The 19745-nt window shown below is 48.5% G+C and overlaps 1 protein-coding gene across 6 annotated transcripts in view; it reads right to left on the minus strand.

Annotated features, from left to right (window-relative positions):
* Positions 1–12063: 12063 nt before the first annotated feature.
* Positions 12064–19745, minus strand: part of ENTPD7 (ectonucleoside triphosphate diphosphohydrolase 7) — a 53238-nt gene continuing 45556 nt past the window's right edge. For all 6 annotated transcript variants that reach the window (XM_029610092.1, XM_029610090.1, XM_029610093.1 and 3 more), the window contains one exon: positions 12064–14014. In XM_029610092.1, the coding sequence (XP_029465952.1) occupies positions 13792–14014 (223 nt within the window). In that variant the 3' untranslated portion in view covers positions 12064–13791. The remainder of the gene's footprint in view (positions 14015–19745) is intronic.

Genomic DNA, 19745 nt, shown 5'->3' on the forward strand with positions numbered 1-19745 from the left:
GAGGTGCCGGCAGAAATTAACGCCTACCTTTGGGTAGGCGCTAATTTCTGAAAGTAAAATGTGCGGCTTGGCTGCACATTTTACTTACTAAATCGCGCGGGAATACCTAATAGGGCCATCAATTTGCATGTTGCGGGGGGGGGGGGGGGTGTTGGACGCACGTTTGACCCGCTATTACCCCTTACTGAATAAGGGGTAAAGCTAGCACCTCAAATGTGTCCAAATGCGGGTTAACAGTGTGCTCCACCAGAGCGCACTGTACTGTATCGGCCTGTCAGTTTGTTACCCTACTCTACAATGCTAGGATGAAGTCGAGTTTAGCTATTCTAGCTAACCGTGTCATGATTTTTTATCCCAGGACAAGCAGGATGATAGCCCTCACATAAGGGTGACGTCACTGGATGGAGCCCTATCACGAAAAACTGTCAAGTTTCTAGAAACATTTGACTGGCACACTGAGCGTGCCATTATCCTTCGAGCCACAGGGTCTCCCTTCAGTCTTCTTTTTTCCGCACTGCACTTAGCCTCGCGGTTAGGAGCTCTGTGTGATTCTTCACACAATTTTCCTCAAGGAAAAAGTTTCAAAAATTTCTCAAAAAGTTATCCCCTTCATAGGGGTCTCCCACTTTTAAATCCATTTTTCATCTATCAGTGAGTAAAGTTTATTGCGGTTGATACCGTTCGTTCTTTGGTGCCAGAAGGCTGTCCGGCTTCAAGTTTTATTATCATGGCAACCGGATTTTAAAAATGCCCAAATTGCCCTCGTACAATGTCGATCACCGACCCCCATGACGAGGGCATACTATGCTTGGGCGCAGGACATGTTACTTCTTATCCTCAATGTGCTGAAATGACGGCTAAAGGCAGACTGGCCCGTCTGGAAAAAATGGAAAGCCTGTTCAAAATTCGGTTACTTCCATCGACATCGATGCAGTCGTCACCGGCAGGAGCGGCTAAAAAAGCGGTAATTTAAAAGGAAGTGGTGACCACTCGTCTCCAACTCCATCAAGGTCATTGATTAAATCTACCTCTCTGCTGGAGAAAAAGAGTACAGAGCACCGAGAAAAACATCGGCATAGACGATCTTCCACACCAGATGCCAGCTCAGTTTCCGGAGCAGCTTCAATAGCCATCGAGCTGCCACCGAAGAGGACTAGTTAGAGGAGCCGTCTATGCCCTCAACACTTCAAAGTCCAAGGCGATCCCCACCGCTATCGGCGCTGGGTACTGTGCCACCACAGGGATCTGTGGAAGAGCCAGTTCTGCCTTCTCTGTCACCCCCTATAACCGTTCTGTCTTAATCAGCTATACGGGAGGAACTGGACAGATTCATCCGCCAGGCAGTCAGAGGCCCTTCGAGATCTACATCCACCGGTGCAGATACCAACACCGCTACCCATGCCGGAGCCATCGGTTCTCACACCATTGCTCACAAGACTTGATACCTTGATCGTTGCCCTACAGACGCAACCTGCACCATTGAAGCCGAAGGCACCGACCAAACATCCAAAACCGATACCAATTCCCGGTTCTTCGGATAAAGAAGCCTCGGCCTCTGACACACAGTCACCGATGCCTGAGCCAATACCGGGACCGTCAGGACTTTCTGAACCGAGCTGTCTGACTCTTCCATCGGTGCCATCGATTCCACGTCCAGCTCCATAGATGCCACTGAAGTCTCAGCCAAAACCATTGAAGGATCCATCTATGCCTTTACATCCTTTGATACCATTCTTCATCCCTCCTTCCAGTCCTCAACATCACACCTTATCAGATACCTGGGAAGATGTGGATACCGATTCTTCTTCTGAAGATATATTATCAGAGCCCTCTCCACCAGAGGAAAGGAGAAAGTCACCACCTGAGGACCTCTCCTTCTCAAACTTTGTAAAGGAAATGTCAGACACAATTCCTTTTCAATTATTAACAGAAGAAAAGACACAGGACTTTGGAGGTCCTCCAGTTTGTGGATGCCCCCAAGAGGATAGTGGCCATACCAGTACATGAAGTCCTAGTTTACCAGTACATGAAGTCCTAGTTGACCTTCAAATCGACTGTGGGAACATCCCTGTTCTGTTCCACCAGTGAACAGGCGAACTGATGCCACATACTTGGTGCAGCATATACCTGGTTTCCAAAAACTTCAACTCCCACATCAATCTGTTGTGGTAGAGTCTGCACAAAAAAGATCAAAGAGAATCAGTCCACATTCATCTACACCTCCTGGCAAGGAGCAAAAATTTCTGGACAATTTAGGACGTAAAATGTTCCAAGGCTCCATGCTCTTATCAATGATTGCCTCATACCAATTATACATGACGCAATACGAGAGAAATTTGTGGAAGCAGATGCAAGAACTGTCAATCTCTTCCACAACAGCAGCAAGATACCTTCAATTAAATCATTCACAAAGGTCTTGCAGCAGGTAAGCATGAGGTACGTGCGGCCTACAACTCTTTCGAGAAATCCTCCAAAATGGCTGCGACAGACATTAGTGCCAGAAGACGGGCATGGCTGAAGGCATCCGCCCGCAGGCCTGAGGTCCAGGAAAAATTAGCTGACCTTCCTTGCACTGGTGAAAACCTTTTTGGAGAAAAGATGCAGTTGCGCAGCTGAAAGATCATAACGAAACTCTGCACCAACTATCCATAATCACAGCAGAAACTCCATCTTCGGCAAGATGCCCATCTAGGAAAGATGCAAGAAAGCCATTCTATCGACCACGATGCCCCCCCGAACTCAGATTACAGAATAATCTCAAAACTTTTAAGAAAAATCTAAAAACATGGCTCTTTAAAAAAGCCTTCACTAAAGAGTGTGGAGGGTAGAGAATGAAAGTACAGGGTAATGCAGATGAGACTGAATTTACTCAATCCTACATTTAAGAAGTAATATTTCAAAGCGATAGTAATTCAATAATATACCTGGACTTGACAAACATTACTCAAATAATGATTTTATTTATGAAATTGTAACCGAATTTTATTGGCACCTGTTAGAATGTACGATATCCTATATTTACTTACCTTAGTCTATGTGCCTATTTGTAAACCATTGCGATGGTATATAACTTAGCAACGGTATAGAAAAGTTTTTAAATTAAAAAAATATATATATCCACTAGCTCCTCGTGGAAGAACAAAAAGGCCATCCCAAAGACTTCATCCCAGACAACCAAAAGCATCCAGACCTCAGCCTCCCCCACAGACAGGCCAAGCAATTGGGTTTTGAAAAGCTGCCAGAGAACAGCAGCCTCTCCAGAAACCCAAATCAAAGTTTACCAGTTGGAGGCTGTGTTTCCCATTTTCTGCCCAATTGGACAAACATCACCACCGATCAATGGGTACTATCCATTATAACCCAAGGTTACCATCTGGATTTTCTCTCGGTACCCAGAGATTCCCCACCAAATTCCCTCTGGGTACACAAAGATCATACCACTCTTCTAGAAACAGAATTATCCACCCTCCTGAAAGCTAGGGCTGTGGAGCCTGTTTCCCGACCTCAGCAGGGCAGAGGATTCTCCTCCTGCTATTTTCTAATTCCAAAGAAAACAGGAGGCCTCCGCAATCTCAACAAATTTCTACAAAAAGAAAAGTTCAAAATGATGGCCTTAGGCACCTTGTTTCCCCTTCTTCAAACAGAGGATTGGCTCTGTTCTCTGGCTCTACAAGACGCTTATGCTCACATTCCAATATTCCCACCTCATCGCAAGTACCTGCGTTTCCTAGTGGGTCATCAACACTTTCAATACCGGGTTCTGCTCTTCGGACTTGCCTCGGCACCCATTGTATTTACAAAGTGCTTAGCAGTAGCTGCGGCCCATCTACGCAAGAACAGCATACACGTTTTTCCTTATCTGGACGGCTGGCTCATCAAGAACCAGTCGAAACAAGGAGCTCTCGACTCTCAAGCTCACAATCAACTTGCTTCACTTATTAGAATTTCTTATCAACTATCAAAAATCCCGCCTTCTACAGTTCATCGGAACAGAGTTGAATACCACCTTATTAAGGGCCTTCCTACCAAAAGACCGTGCAGACACACTCTCCGGACTAGCGAGATCTCTGTGCTCAAAGAAAACAGCTTCAGCCCATCAGTTCCTAAGAATGGTGGGCCACGTCATCCCTATTCAGATTAGCTATGAGAGTAACGCAACGGACTTTAAGATCACAGTGGCTCCAAGCTTTTCAACCACTGTCATCTCCAATTCAAATAACCCAGTTACGTTCATCTCTCCTCTGGTGGATAAACACAAACAACTTGTTAACAGGTCTACCTTTCCAGCAACCAGTTCCACAAGTAATCTTAATTACAGATGCATCCACCTTAGGTTGAGGAGTGCATATAAACAATCTTCAGACTCAAGGTACTTAGACAAAGCTCGTAATAACATTTCAAATCAACTTCCTGTACGTTATGCTCTATATGCATTCAAGGACTGCCTTTCACACAAGACTGTTCTCATACAAACAGACAACACAGTTGCCATGTGGTACCTAAACAAACAGGGAGGGACCGGCTCTTTATCTCCTTTGCCAAGAAGCCGCACAGATTTCGGACTGGGCCCTAACACATTCCATATTTCTCCGGGCCACTTATCTAGTGGGCATATACAACATAGTTGCAGATCACCTCAGTCGTCAGTTCCATACCCACGAGTGGTCCCAGAATCTTCCAACACTGGGGGTCAACCAACAATAGACCTCTTTGCATCTGAATTGAATCACAAAGTAGACAGATTCTGCTCCCTGCACAAGCAATGAAACCAGTTAGCCATGGACGTCTTTGCTCATCCCTGGAACTCAGGCCTCTTATATGCGTATCCCCCGATACCACTCATAGCAAAAACTGTAATGAAGCTACAACAGGACAAGGTGTCAATGATACTTATAGTCCCTTCTTGGCCTCGACAAGTATGGTTTCCCATACCTCTCGATCAGAGAACCAATTCGCCTGGGCTCAGCACCAACTCTCATAACTCAGGACCAGGGCAGGTTGTGCCATCCTAACCTTCAGACCCTATCCCTAACAGCCTGGATGTTGAAAGCTTGATTCTGCAACCACTCAATCTTTCAACTAATGTCTCTCAAGTGCTTGTAGCTTCATGAAAGCCATCCACACGAAAATCCTATTGTAGTAAGTGGAAAAGATTCACCATGTGGTGCACGCAAAATAGTATTGATCCTTTTTCCTGCCCCACATCATCTTTATTAGACTATCTCTGGCAGCTTTCAGACTCTGGTCTCCAGTCTTCATTGGTAAGGGTACACCTGAGTGCTATCTCAGCTTACCACAACGGAGCAGGGGATGCCCAGATATCAGCGCAACCCCTTGTGAGTAGATTTGAGGTTTAATTCAACTTAAGCCCCCTCTACAACCACCAGTCACAGAATGCAACCTTAATGTAGTACTAGCAAGGCTCGTGCATTCTCCCTTTGAGCCCATAGATTCCTGTGATGTTAAATTTCTTACATGTAAAGTTCTCTTCCTAGTAGCTATTACATCTGCTAGAAGAGTGAGTGAGTTACAAGCACTTATAACATACTCACTCTATACCAGGTTCCTACATGACTGAGTGGTCCTCCGTACTAACCCTAAATTCCCTGTACGTACCAGGATCAGTCCAGACACCTGGGTTGTGACTCCGCGCCAGCAGATGGAGACAGAGCAAAACTTGACGGGCTCCCTACATATAGTAAGGTGCCACCCACAGCCCCTCAGTCTTACTCTGTCTCCAGCAGATGGTGCAGGTCCACCCACAGTCTTTGGGATCCTTGGGATAATTAGTCAGGGATCAAGGAATTTAGGAGTTTTTTTATTTTCAATAGGGTAGCTTAATTGAGAAAAAAAAAAAGAAAAGACAAAGAAGAAGAAAAAAAAAAAAAATTGTAGTTAATAGAAGTCTCCCGTCGGTGGAGCCTCCCAGGGGACTTACAAGATCCCGAGGGGATCATTGCCCCTGGTTGAGGCCGCTGCTGAGGGTCGAGGACCTGGCCGTGCCTGGCAGCAGCGTCGGGGGTGACACCGGGGAGCCCGGTTCACTCGCCCCCGCAGGAACAGACAGCCTTCAGTACCTCGGCCAGCGGCTAAGTATTACAAAAAAAAAAAACAGAAGTTTCGGCGTTATTTTTCTGGCGCGCCGGCTCTCTCTCCTTTCTCTCTCCGGTTCTCCTCGTCGGGGCTGCGCGGGGAAGCGGCGAAACATTTCATTTTTCTCTTACCTTGGGGGTGCCTTTAGTCAGGGATGCCCAGGGGGACTGCTTGCCGCGCGTGTGGGTCCGCACGCGCGCGAGTCTCGCGAGCCGGTGTTTGCGCGAATTGTGTGTCGGGGGGCGAAGGTCCTTCGGAGGGGGGTCGAGGGGGCCGCTCTCGGGGGTCCCGATCACCACCACGCGGGTCTCGATCGCCGCCACGCGCCGCGTCTGCAGCTGCTGACAGGGCCGATCCGTTCCCGCTTAGCGCGGGAACGGCGGCCATTTTGAATACAGTGAGGGAGGCAACGAGGAAAGCCCTGGGAAATGGCGACCAGCCGCCCCCCCTGTCTCCTCAACATCGCGGTTCGGAGGGGGAGATCCCGGGGGCCCAGGAAGCGGGGAGTTTAGTTTCGAGGGAGGATTCCTCCGATTCAGAAGATTCATTCTCGGAAGATTTTACTTTGCTTTTAAAAAAATTAGCACAGTACAAGCGCTCCAAACACAGGCCGCGGAAGGCCCCAGGGGGCAGGGAGGGTCGCTCCCAACCCCAAAAGAGATCGATCCGACAGGCGAAAGCACCGGGGACACCCAGGGAAAAGAGGCCATCGCGAGGGGACTCGCGGAACTATGATACGGCCTCTACCTCCTCGGAGGAGGAGGGGGCGGTCTCGGAGACCGCGGAAGGGCCCGAGGGGCTCGATAAGCAAGATCCAATCAAGCCAGGAACAGAGAAAGCGGCGGATGGGGATGACCCCAAGGTCGTGCGGCTCTTCAAGCGCGAAGAGCTGATTCCCCTTATCCCGGCGATCCTCGATGAACTCGGGGTGGAGGCCCCACCGGTAGAGACCCGTCAGGGGGCAAATATGGACCCAGTCCTCTTGGGCCTCGCAGGTCCCGCGGTGGCTTTCCCGTTCCATTTTTCGGCATCCGACATTTTGTTCCGGGAATGGGATACTCCGGAATTAGGCCTGAAGGTGAGTAAGGCGATGGACAAGTTATATCCTCTGCCAGAGGATGTACTGGATCTGCTGCGGCTCCCTCGGGTAGACGCAGCGGTGTCGGCAGTGACAAAGAGGTCTACCATCCCTGTCACCGGAGCTACCGCGCTCCGGGATATCCAGGATCGGAAGCTGGAGGTGCAACTCAAGAAGGTCTTTGAGGTCTCCGCCCTGGGAGTCAGGGCGGCCATTTGCAGCAATTTTGCGTTGCGGGCAGGGCTCCGCTGGGCCCAAACTTTGCAGGCGAATGCTGGCCTCTCCGTCGGGGAGGCCTCTCAAGCGGATCATTTGGAAGCGGTGATCACTTACAGCGCGGACGCCATGCACGATCTGCTGAGAACTTCAGCCAGGGCCATGGTGTCGGCAGTCTCTGCCCGCCGTCTTCTCTGGCTCCGGAACTGGGCGGCGGATGGTACGTCTAAAGCCCACTTGAGCTCATTGCCTTTCAAAGGGAAGCTATTGTTTGGTAAACAGTTGGACGAGCTGATGCAGTTCCTCAGTGAGAACAAAGCGTTTAAATTGCCGGAGGACAGGCCCAGACATCGTTCGACCTTCTCCCCGAGGAACCCGCAGAGATCGGCGAGGGCGGGACAGTCCTACCGGTCGAACTCTGCTAGACCTTCCTCATGGTCTCAGTCCTTTCGAGGGAAGAGGTTTAACAGGACCGGTGGAACCCCGTCGGGATCGGGGTCCAAGTCGGCCCAATGAAACGAGAAGGGTCCGTTCCTCGCGGCCGCCTCCAGAGGTCGTCCCACAGGTGGGGGCGAGGCTCGCCTTGTTTTACCAGGAAAGGACCAAGATAACTTCAGACCAGTGGGTTCTCGACGTGATAAGGAACGGCTACGCATTAGATTTTGCTCGTCTACCGTGGGACAAGTTCCTCGTCTCCCCTTGCAAGGCTCTTTTCAAAAGGGACGCTGTCCGAACGACCCTGCGACGTCTGGAAGATCTCGGCGCCATTTCTCCCGTACCATCAACACAACGGGGACTGGGAAGATACTCCATTTACTTCGTGGTCCCGAAGAAAGACGGCTCCTTCCGTCCCATTCTCGATCTCAAGGGAGTCAACAGATGCCTTCGCATTCCGCGTTTCAAGATGGAAACGATCCGCTCGGTAGTGGCCGCGGTTCGGCCGGGCGAATATTTGGCATCGCTGGATCTTACGGAAGCGTATCTCCACATCGGCATTCAGCCGGCCTACCACAAATATTTGAGGTTTTGCGTTCTAGGCAGGCACTATCAGTTCAGAGCTCTTCCGTTCGGTCTCGCCACGGCTCCACGCACCTTCACCAAAGTCATGGTAGTAGTGGCGGCCCAGCTCCGGAGGGAAGGGCTCCTGGTTCATCCTTACCTAGACGATTGGCTCATCCGGGCCAAGTCCGAAGCCGAATGTCGACAAGCGATTGCCCGGGTCCTACAGCTCTTGCGCTCTCTCGGCTGGGTAGTCAACCTCTCCAAGAGTCAGTTGCAGCCTACTCAGCGGTTAGAGTACCTGGGGGCCTTGTTCGACACAGGGAGAGCCAGGGTGTTTCTGACTCAAGAGAGAGTGGCCAAGCTGCAGCGACAGGTGAGACGTCTGTTGTCCATGCGGTGCCCGTTGGTCTGCGATTATCTGATGGTCTTGGGGTCCATGGCATCGACGCTCGCCTTGGTTCCCTGGGCTTTTGCTCATCTGCGACCGTTACAGTCAGCGTTACTGTCCCGTTGGAAGCCGGTCTCGGAAGAGTTTCATCGCCCGCTGCCACTCACGGACCGGGCCAGGGACAGTCTGCATTGGTGGCTCTCCACCGACCACTTGACGTGCGGAGTCTCCCTGCTCATGCCCACCTGGACGGTGGTGACGACAGACGCCAGTCTCTCCGGCTGGGGAGCGGTCTGCGGGAGCCGCTCGGTGCAAGGTCAGTGGTCGAGTCAGCAGTCGCTGTGGTCCATCAACCGGTTGGAAACCAAGGCGGTGTCGTTGGCGTTACGGGCCTTTCTCCCGTGGATTTGGGGACGAGCGGTCCGGGTTCTGTCGGACAATGCGACCACAGTGGCCTACATCAATCGCCAGGGGGGTACAAGGAGCCAACAGGTGGCGGAAGAGGCGAGTCTGTTGATGGCCTGGGCGGAACAGCACCTCAGCGGCATAGCAGCGTCTCACATCGCAGGGGTGGACAACGTTCAGGCGGATTTCCTCAGTCGCCATCGGCTGGATCCAGGAGAGTGGGAGTTACCGGAGGTAGCGTTTCGACTCATCTGTGCCAGGTGGGGACGGCCCCACATGGATCTCATGGCCACCGCTCTCAACACAAAGGCGCCGCGGTTCTTCAGTCGACGGAGGGAACGAGGCGCGGAAGGCGTCGATGCATTGGTGCTTCCCTGGCCCACGGACGTGTTGCTTTATGTGTTCCCTCCGTGGCCTCTGATCGGAAAGGTTCTGCGGCGGGTAGAGTTGCACCCGGCGGCGGTGATTTTGGTGGCGCCGGAGTGGCCACGGCGGCCGTGGTTCGCGGATCTCATTCAGTTGGCGGCGGAGCCTCCGCTTCGATTTCACGGGGCCGCGTCCATCCTTCAACAAGGACCCGTCTGTTTGGAGGATGCGGATCACTTTTGTCTCGCGGCCTGGCTTTTGAAAGGGCGCGTTTAAGGAATAAGGGATACTCTGAATCCGTGATTGCTACGTTGTTAAGGGCTCGGAAACAGTCTACGTCCCTTACCTACATGCGGGTCTGGACAGTCTTTGAGGCCTGGTGCGGTACGCGCAACATAGATCCTATTCGTCCAGCTGTACCAGCGGTCCTCGAGTTTCTGCAAGACGGTCTCTCGAAGGGACTGTCTTGGAGTACCTTGAAGGTCCAAATTGCTGCGCTTGGTTGTCTCAGGGGTAAGGTCCAGGGAGTGTCCTTGGCCTGTCATCCGGATGTGGTGCGTTTTCTTCGTGGCGCTAAGCACTTGCGCCCTCCCGTCCGGAGCCCTTGTCCGTCCTGGAATTTAAATTGCGTGCTATCCGCCCTCTGTGGGCCTCCTTTTGAACCAATCAAGCGCGCGACTCTGAAGGATCTTACGCTGAAGGCCGTGTTTTTGGTAGCGATTACGTCTGCTCGTCGAGTCTCGGAGTTACAGGCGTTGTCCTGTAGAGAGCCGTTTCTGCGTTTTTCGGAGACCGGGGTCTCCCTACGGACTGTTCCCTCCTTTTTGCCCAAGGTGGTATCCTCTTTTCACTTGAATCAATCCGTAGACCTGCCTGGTTTTTCAGTCATGGATCCGGGGGACAAGAGGTCGAGAGACCTGCGCAAACTCGATGTTCGCAGGATTCTCATTCGTTATCTGGAGGTAACTAATGCCTTCCGGGTGTCTGACCATTTGTTTGTCCTCTGCTCCGGACCTCGCCGGGGGGCTGCGGCTTCACGGGCCACAATTGCGCGTTGGCTCAAGGAGGCGATTGGTTCAGCGTATCTTCTGCAAGGGAAGTTGGCACCTAGGGGACTTCGTGCGCATTCCACTAGGGCGCAGGCCACGTCTTGGGCTGAGGTTTCTCAGGTGTCGTCGCAGGAGATCTGTAAAGCAGCGACGTGGAAGTCGCTGCACACATTTACTAAACATTACAGACTCGATGTCCAGGCAGCTGAGGCTCAAGGTTTTGGAGCGAGTGTTCTCCGAGCGGGACTCTCTGCTTCCCACCCTCAGTAATTTGCTCTGGTACATCCCAGGTGTCTGGACTGATCCTGGTACGTACAGGGAAAGGAAAATTAGTTTCTTACCTGATAATTTTCGTTCCTGTAGTACCATGGATCAGTCCAGGCTCCCACCCGTCTGATCTGTTTTCAATGAAGAGTGAGAGAGTCTGCTCGTAGTTTTTTCGGGCGGCATTATTGCCCATTTTTGGCTTACAGCCTCTTGCCTCTGGTTCTGTTGGTTTGCTGTTTGCTGCCAGGGGTGTGTTATGAATTGGTATATATATTGCAGTTTATAGTTAGTTAGTCGAGCACTTGGTTTTGCTTTGACAGTACGTTCGACTGAGGGGCTGTGGGTGGCACCTTACTATATGTAGGGAGCCCGTCAAGTTTTGCTCTGTCTCCATCTGCTGGCGCGGAGTCACAACCCAGGTGTCTGGACTGATCCATGGTACTACAGGAACGAAAATTATCAGGTAAGAAACTAATTTTCCTTTCCTTCCCAAGGTGGTTACTGACTTTCACTTGAATCAGTCTATAGTCTTGCCTACATTCTTTCCAAGGCCTCACTCTCAGCAGGGCAAAAGAGTTTTACACACCTTGGACTTATTATGTGGACAGCACGAGAGTCCATAGAAAATCCACCCAGCTCTTTGTTTCTTTTGACAAAAACAGAGTATGGCAGTGGGCAAACAAACTCTCTCCAACTGGAGACTTGTACAGACTTCTGCTATGAAAAAGCAGGCCTTTCTCTCCATGGAAGAGTAAAAGCACACTCAGTTAGAGCAATGGCAACCTCAGTAGCACACTATCATTCAGTACCAATTGCTGAGATCTGTAAAGCTGCAACATGGACCTCTCGTCACACATTTGCAGCGCATTACTGCTTGGACAAGGAAGGACGACACGATTCAGCCTTCAGACACTCTATCTTAAAGAACTTATTGCCAGTATAATCCCAACTCCTTCCACATCCAACCTGCTGTGATTTCAGGCTGCCTCATTTTTCCCAACAGTAAGCCAGTTGTTGTGCCTGTTGCACAAGTTGTACGCTGTTGGTCCAAAACAAATATGAGTCAGCCTGTAGCTTGCTAATCACCCACATGTGAGGACTACCATCCTGCTTGTCCTGGGAGAAAGTAGAGTTGCTTACCTGTAGCAGGTGTTATCCCAGGACAGCAGGATGTAGTCCTCACGAAACCCGCCCGCCACCCCGCGGAGTTGGGTCCGAAACGTTTTATTTTATTTTTTGCTCACACTTTTATTGCTACAAACGAGACTGAAGGGAGACCCCTGCGGCTCGAAGGATAATGGCACGCTCAGTGTGCCAGTCAAAAGTTTCTCGAAACTTTGGCAGAAAGTTTTCTGTGATAGGGCTCCATCCAGTGACGTTACTCTTATGTGAGGACTACATTCTGCTGTCATGGGATAACACCTGTTACAGGTAAGCAACTCTGCTATTCCTTACAGAGTGTTATTCAGACTCCAGGAAAAGCTGGAGTCTGGATAAAGAACCAGCAATAAAGCTGGAGGAGGGACAGGACACTGAGCCCCTCCTGGCCATTTTTGAACTTCCCCGTTAACAACAAAACCCATTATTTTTCTCACACACTGCATCAGTTTAAAAAGTATATTAAAACAAGATGTCAGGTTCTTTAATGAGCCAAAGGGGCTGGTTGTGAAACACTAATGTTCCTGCAAGGAATTACTGGTGCCATAAAGTAAGGGAAGGCTTTTTCCCTAACTTAATCCAACATACAAAACACTGAACATTTCTAAACCGAACAGGGTTGGCTCAATTAAAGCAGCAATAGCACCAAGGGGAAGAAAAATATGTTCTTGATTGTTTGTTTTAGAGAGTGGAGGGACCCAAGGGACTTTCTCTCGCTCCACAGATCCTTTCATTCTATTGCTATGGCTAGAAAAAAATACAATGCACATGGAAAGAAATTCTGTAAAAAAAAAAGTTTCACATGCAATAGTATTCAGTTACGTTTCTAATATCAATTCATTTATAATTTCAGAAGCAATATTGCACCTCAGTTTACATACATCATTTTCTGAGTCCACCATGGTAACAAAATTATGTCTTTTGTTTTCATTGGTAGGGTGCAATAACACTTAGGCATGGATTGTTACAAGAGCACCAAAGCACTCCTGACACTCTGCTGGAAACAGGAAGCAAAGAATGTCACTCTGAAAACAAAACAGAATTCCACTTACGATAAAGCTCCATGCACCTCTGAATTCATTTATCACCACTTTGTGTCAGTTTTCACCATGAAAACTGCAGGAAGCACCACCTTTTAATCAGGATTGTGGATTGAGGCTTTTTTTTTTATGTGTTGTGGGTCACACATGATTCAAAGCATGCACACTGTATTGTTACATGGGGGGGGGGGGGGGGAGGGCAGTTTGCAGCCAGGCCAATTTATGCACGCACATCACTAGTTATCCAAGGAAACAACTTTGAAAATATCAACCGCTACTAATTACCACAGGTTAGCTCTGCAGAACGAGTTGCCAGTATCCCAGCTCATTCCAACTGGCAGTGGCAGCCCTACACAGTCCAAACATCCCTGTCATGGATTAGCTCTTCACATGCTGCCCTTGGTTGGTTGTGCTAAATCCAGATTCCTTTACTTCTTTCCAAGAATCTGATGGCTTCGGTTTGAGACAGGCTGTGCTTTCATGGTTCTTTTTCAGACCCAGGCACTCTTATCCAATACAACCACTCCCTTCATAAGATGCCGTCTTTGGATCAGTAGAATAAAAGGATCTTGAGTGAGATTTTCTAAATGGGGTGTGTGCTGGAATAATCTCTTAAGTAAACAGGAGCGCCGGATTTGTGCACACAGCTCCCACTGTTTTGCACAAATACTGTCAAGTTGGCTCAGGCAGAAATCCTAACCCAGTGAGAATCCAGAAGCTACCCTGCTCTCAGATCCCAGGTGCTGGTGTGGTAGGCACCGCCTCCTCCATCCACAGGTCCAGCATGGCCAAACGTGCCTGTCTGCGATGGATTCGGCGGAGTCGGAGGATGTAAAGGACAATAGCCAGCAGCACCACCAGAATACAGACAAAAAAGAGATAGTGGTTGTAGACAAAGGAAACGCGGAACCAGTTCACATGAGCAGGGCGATTACTCTCCTGCCGGATGTCCCTACAATACAAACAAAAAGAGAAGCTAAGAGAAAGAATGAAGCAGAAAGAAAAGTGGAATAATAATGGCAGACAAGGACCCTAAAGCCTTTCTAGTCCACTAATTTTCTCTCTTTTACAGTACCAGAGACCACACTTATCTCTCACTTTCCCTCTGCTTATCCCAAGCTTTTCTGAATTGTTTCATTTCTATGTGTTACTCCTTTATACCACTGAGGTAGACGACAAAGTCTATCCTCTAGGGCAGGGTCTGAAAAATGTCTCCATGACTTACTTGCAAGGGATGAACTGCATGTGCCATGTACTTCCCATAAGAGTGCATGCCTACCTTCCTTCCTTCCCCAACTCGGGGTCAGTCCTCTCACTCTCCTCCAGTCCCTCTGCCACTCTCATCCCTTCCTCAAGAGGAAGGGATGAGAGTGGCAGAGGGGGACTGGAGTGGGGGGGAGGGTTCCGCTGCTAGGCCTTCTTTTCTGCAGTAGGGGTGTTTCCTATGACCCTAATTCATCCAGCTTATACTTTCTATGGGCAGAAATGTTTCCCGCAGCAGCACGGGGGGGGGGGGGGGGGGCCATGGCAGCACTCTACTAATTCAATCATATTAGTAAAAGCATACTAATAAAAGGAATAAACATTTCAAAACAGCTGATGAAGAAAATAATCTCCAATAATTAAAAGCTCATACTAATTTTTTAATATGTCCCAACACCAATACAATATTTCAAAACAGATATGTCAAACATCCAATAATTAAAACTAATAAGGCTAAAAAAAATGTATCCCTTGCTCTCCACTGCTGGGAACTTTTGATTTCCAGTCAACCTGAGATTGTCATGGATTGGGGATTGGGGGGGGGGCACAAAAACTTTCTCCATTCTCTTTCACCTACATAAGCAATCTCTCTCCCCCACACGTGCACTCACTGTCGCTCTCTCCCAGATACACACACACATGCCCACTCTCCCACTTACACACACACTCTTTCCTATATGCTCTCACACACACACGTCTGTTCTCTCTCCCCCCCAACATATATACACACATGCCCCTCTCTCCCTTGCACATATACACAAAGAGGTTTGCTCTTTCTCCCCCCCCCCCCCCCAAATAAATACACACACGCCCGTGCTCTCTCCCTCCCACATATACAAATGTTTCCTACTAATCCTTCTGCACCTTCTTACTGAAGGGGTGTCAAACTGTATTTCTGGAAGCTGGAAATCAGTCTGGTTTTCAGGATATCTTTAATGAATATGAAGGAGATACATTTGCATATAATGGCGGCACTGCATGCAAATACATCTCATTCATATTCATCAGGGATATCCTGAAAAGCAAACTGTTCTCCAGCCCTCCAGGAATGCAGTCTGACACTCTTGCTCATCTGTCTATTATTCAACTAGTTTCTTTTTTTTTTTTTTACTCTTTAACGGATGGAGTTCATGCAGGGAACATAGTTCATATACCAAGCACAGAACATTGCCTTATCATTCTCAAAGGATAAGCACATATACAAGAACATGTCCCAACAGTTACAGGAACCACCCTCAATGAATACACATTAGTTATGTACATATTCCCAGAATTTCCCCAAAATCTGGTCATATTTATCTGATTTTTCTTGAAGTGAATAAATCATTTTTTCACTAATAGCTATTTCAATAATTTGAGAATGCCAGAGGGAAATACTGAGGGCGCTCTTCCACAACAGTACTATTGTATATCCAGCAGCATGAACACACTGATTTATTATAACTTTCTCTGAGACTGAGGTTGTTTTCGTAGTATCTTTCTAATAACCCAGAAGCACTAGACATGGTATTAGAGAAAAGGAATTCTGACAGATTTAACTAGTTTCTAATCCATTCCACCACCTTGGAGGATCACCCCCAGGCTACTCAGTTTATTTATGAGTATCCAGTGTGGGAATATGTTAATATGCCCACGGAACTACGCCTCGAGCTGTCTCCCAAGATATTCAAGCAAAAACTCAAGACATGGTTATTCACACATGCTTATACATGATACATTTATGTGTATACTCCCTATATATGCCTTTCCTCTATCCACCCTATACTTCTCAGTTATGCACCAATTCTGTTTTGCTCCTTATAACTATTTATTACCTTCTATACTCACTATTTAACCGCTCCTACTTCTGCTTGCTACTACTCCCTCTAGTTGCCATCTCTAACTTGTAATTCTATTCCTTCACTTATCCATCCCGTACTATTTTTCTTCTGCTCTTAGGCTCCCTATATTATTTATTAAGCTATGTTTTAGCTCAACACAGTTATAAGTTACGTTTTAAATGATATTTTATACTATAATTATGTTTTCCTTGTTTCATGTTTAAGAATTCATATATTAACCTGATGTTATATGTATAACGCTTTGGCGTATGTTCCTGTTCGCTGTACACTGACGCGATATCTCTGATGAGTGGCGGTATATAAAAAACTTTAAATAAAATCTTTACTCAAATCCAAGCAAATCATATTCAGTACTCACCTCTGATCTAAAGGAAAATTGGTTCTTACCTGCTAATTTTCATTCCTGTAGTACCATGGATCAGTCCAGAAGCCTGGGCTCATACATCCCTGCCATCAGGTGGAGACAGAGAAAAAAAACTTGCCTGACCCTACTACATAAAGCCTAATGCCACCTGCAGTTCCTCAGTATAGATCTGTACCCAAGCAAAAAATTGCAACGCTCAATCCAATGAATCAATAGAAAAAAAGTAAAACCTGAAACTTCTTGTCAACATGAAAAACTATAAACAGGCTGCTATGAATCTGTCCAGACGCCTGGGATGTACAAAAGCTCCCTAAATGGGGTGGGACCTGGAGAGTCCCCCTCTCGCAGAACACTTTCGCCAAAAGAAGGAGATCCAGAAGCCCCCAAATCCAGATGATAGTGTCTCGCAAAAGTATGTAAGGATTTCCAAATTGCAGCTCTGCAAATCTCCTGAGGAGATATCAATTGTGCCTCTGCCCAGGAACCTGCCGCCCCGCAGTAATGTAAGTGGAACCAATAACTTCCTTCAACCAGTATGCTATAGTAGCCTTGGAAGCTTTAGAACCTCGGCTCGCGCCGCTCCACAAGACAAAAAGATGATTGGGTCTCCTGAAATCTAACTAACGTCATCATCATGAAGTTAGCATGGGGCACATTTAAAAATAATCGGAGAAAGTTCTTCACTCAATGCACAATTAAACTCTGGAATTTGTTGCCAGAGGACGTGGTTAGTTGTTCTTCACTCAATGCACAATTAAACTCTGGAATTTGTTGCCAGAGGATGTGGTTAGTTCAGTTAGTATAACTGTGTTTAAAAAAGGATTGGATGAGAATTCCATTACCTGCTATTAATTAAGTTGGCTTAGAAAATAGCCACTATTACTAGCAACGGTAACATGGAATAGACTTAGTTTTTGGGTACTTGCCAGGTTCTTATGGCCTGGATTGGCCACTGTTGGAAACAGGATGCTGGGCTTGATGGACCCTTGGTCTGACCCAGTATGGCATGTTCTTATGTTCTTATAGCGCAAAAGAGCTCGGCGAACATCTAATCTATTGAGTTCTCTCACAATGGGAGCAGACGCCTCCCCCTCTGGAAAAGCGGGAAGTTCCACTGTCTGGTTTACATGAAATGCAGAAACGACCAGTAAAAAGGAAGGCACCGTTCTCAACGAGACCCCTGAATCTGAAATCTGGAGGAATGGATCCTGACAGGACAAAGCTTGTAATTCCGAAATCCACCTAGCAGAACAAATCGCTATCAGAAAAACCACTTTGAGAGTCAAGTCCTTCAGCGTCACTCTCCGCAAAGGCTCGAACGGCGCTGAACAAAGACCTCATAGAACTAGATTCAGGTACCAGGATGGGCACACTTTCCAAACTGGAGGCCACAAATTCTTCATTCCTCTGAGAAACTTTATCACATCCGGATGAGCTGAAATAGCGGAATCACCAACTTTACCCCGCAGACAGCCCAAGGCTACCACTTGAACTCTAAGGGAACTCGGAGATAGACCCTTAGCAAAACCTTCCTGCCACTGCTATTAATTGCATCAGTAGCATGGGATCTTCTTAGTGTTTGGGTAATTGCCAGGTTCTTGTGGCCTGGTTTGGCCTCTGTTGGAAACAGGATGCTGGGCTTGATGGACCCATGGTCTGACCCAGCATGGCAATTTCTTATGTTCTTAAGACAAAATCTTGGGGATGGAGGACCAAAGGGCATAAACCCCATTAGCAATACACCAGGACTCGAACACCCGCTACACTCTAATGTAAGCCAGATTAGTAGATTGCCTCCTGACCTGCAACAAAATGGTGACATCTGACTCCGGATAACCTTTACTCCTTAACCTCCGCCTTTCAAAAGCCAAGCCACTAGACAATAGTGATTGACCTGGTCGGAAAATATGGGACCCTGCCAAAGAAGGCCCTTGAGATGTCCTAAACAAATCGGACCGTCCACTGCCATGTTGATGAGATCCACAAACCACGGACGCAGAGGCCACTCCAGCGCAACCAGAATCCCTTCCCCGTGATGTCTCTCGATGTGATGCAACACCCTGCCCACCAGAGGCCAAGGAGGGAATACATAAAGCAGAGTCCCCTGTGGCCAAGGCAGAACCAGCGAGGCGACGCCTTTGGCCGCAGGCTGTCTCCTTCGATTGAAGAAGCGTACCGCTTTGGCATTCTGACAAGTCGCCATCAAATCTACGTGAGGAGACCCCCCAACGTCTCCAGATGAGCTGCATCGCAGTCTCCGCCAACTCTCACTCTCCTCGATCTAGGCAAGTGCGATTGAGAAAATCCACTTGGACATTTTCGACGCCGGCTATGTGAGATACCGCTATCCATTCTAGATGGACCTCCTCCCAATGCATCAAGAGCTGAGCCTCCTGATCTACCGCCTGACTCCTGGTACCGCCCTGCAGATTGATATACGCCACTGCCGTTGCATTGTCCAATAGGATCTGGACCGAGTGACCTTTCACTAGTAGCAAGCTCCCTCAACGCAAGCCGCACTGCCCTGGTCTCCAACTGGTTGATAGACCATGCAGACTCTTTCATAGACCAAATGCCCTAGATGGAATGGCGCTGACAAACCGCCCCCCAGCCGGAAAGGCTGGCGTCAGTCGTTACCACCACCCAATCTGGGACCTCGAGGTCCATTCCGCAGAGAAGACTGACCAACTGAAGCCACCAAGATAGACTCTCCCTGGCCTCCCCCTCCAGGGGCAGGGGTAGGGGCAGGTAAAACTCCTCTGAGTTTGGCTTCCAACACGCCAAAAGTGCCCTCTGCAATGGCCTCATATGGAGAAAAGCCCAGGAACCAACTCCAAGGTTGAAAGTCATGTACCCTAAGACCTGCAAATAATCCCATACTTTGGGAATTCGTAATTGCAACAACCGAACTCGGTTCTGAAGAGATAGCACCCTTTCTTCTGACAGAAACACTTTGCCTAATCAGGTGTTGACCCTCACTCCCAGATAGTTTAGGGACTGTGTCGGGGTCAAATGACTCTTGGCCGCGTTCACAACCCAGCCGAGAGAGTGGAGAACATCGAAAACCCTGCGAATTGACTGTTGACATAGATCTGCCAACTTTGCTCTGATCAGCCAATCATCTAGATAAGGATGCACCAGGAGATCTTCCTTCTGAAGTGCCGCCGCTACCACCACCATCACTTTGGTGAAAGTGTGTGGGGCTGTGGCCAGAC

The sequence above is a fragment of the Rhinatrema bivittatum genome, chromosome 7 (genome assembly GCF_901001135.1).
Source record: "Rhinatrema bivittatum chromosome 7, aRhiBiv1.1, whole genome shotgun sequence".
Taxonomy (NCBI): domain Eukaryota; kingdom Metazoa; phylum Chordata; class Amphibia; order Gymnophiona; family Rhinatrematidae; genus Rhinatrema; species Rhinatrema bivittatum.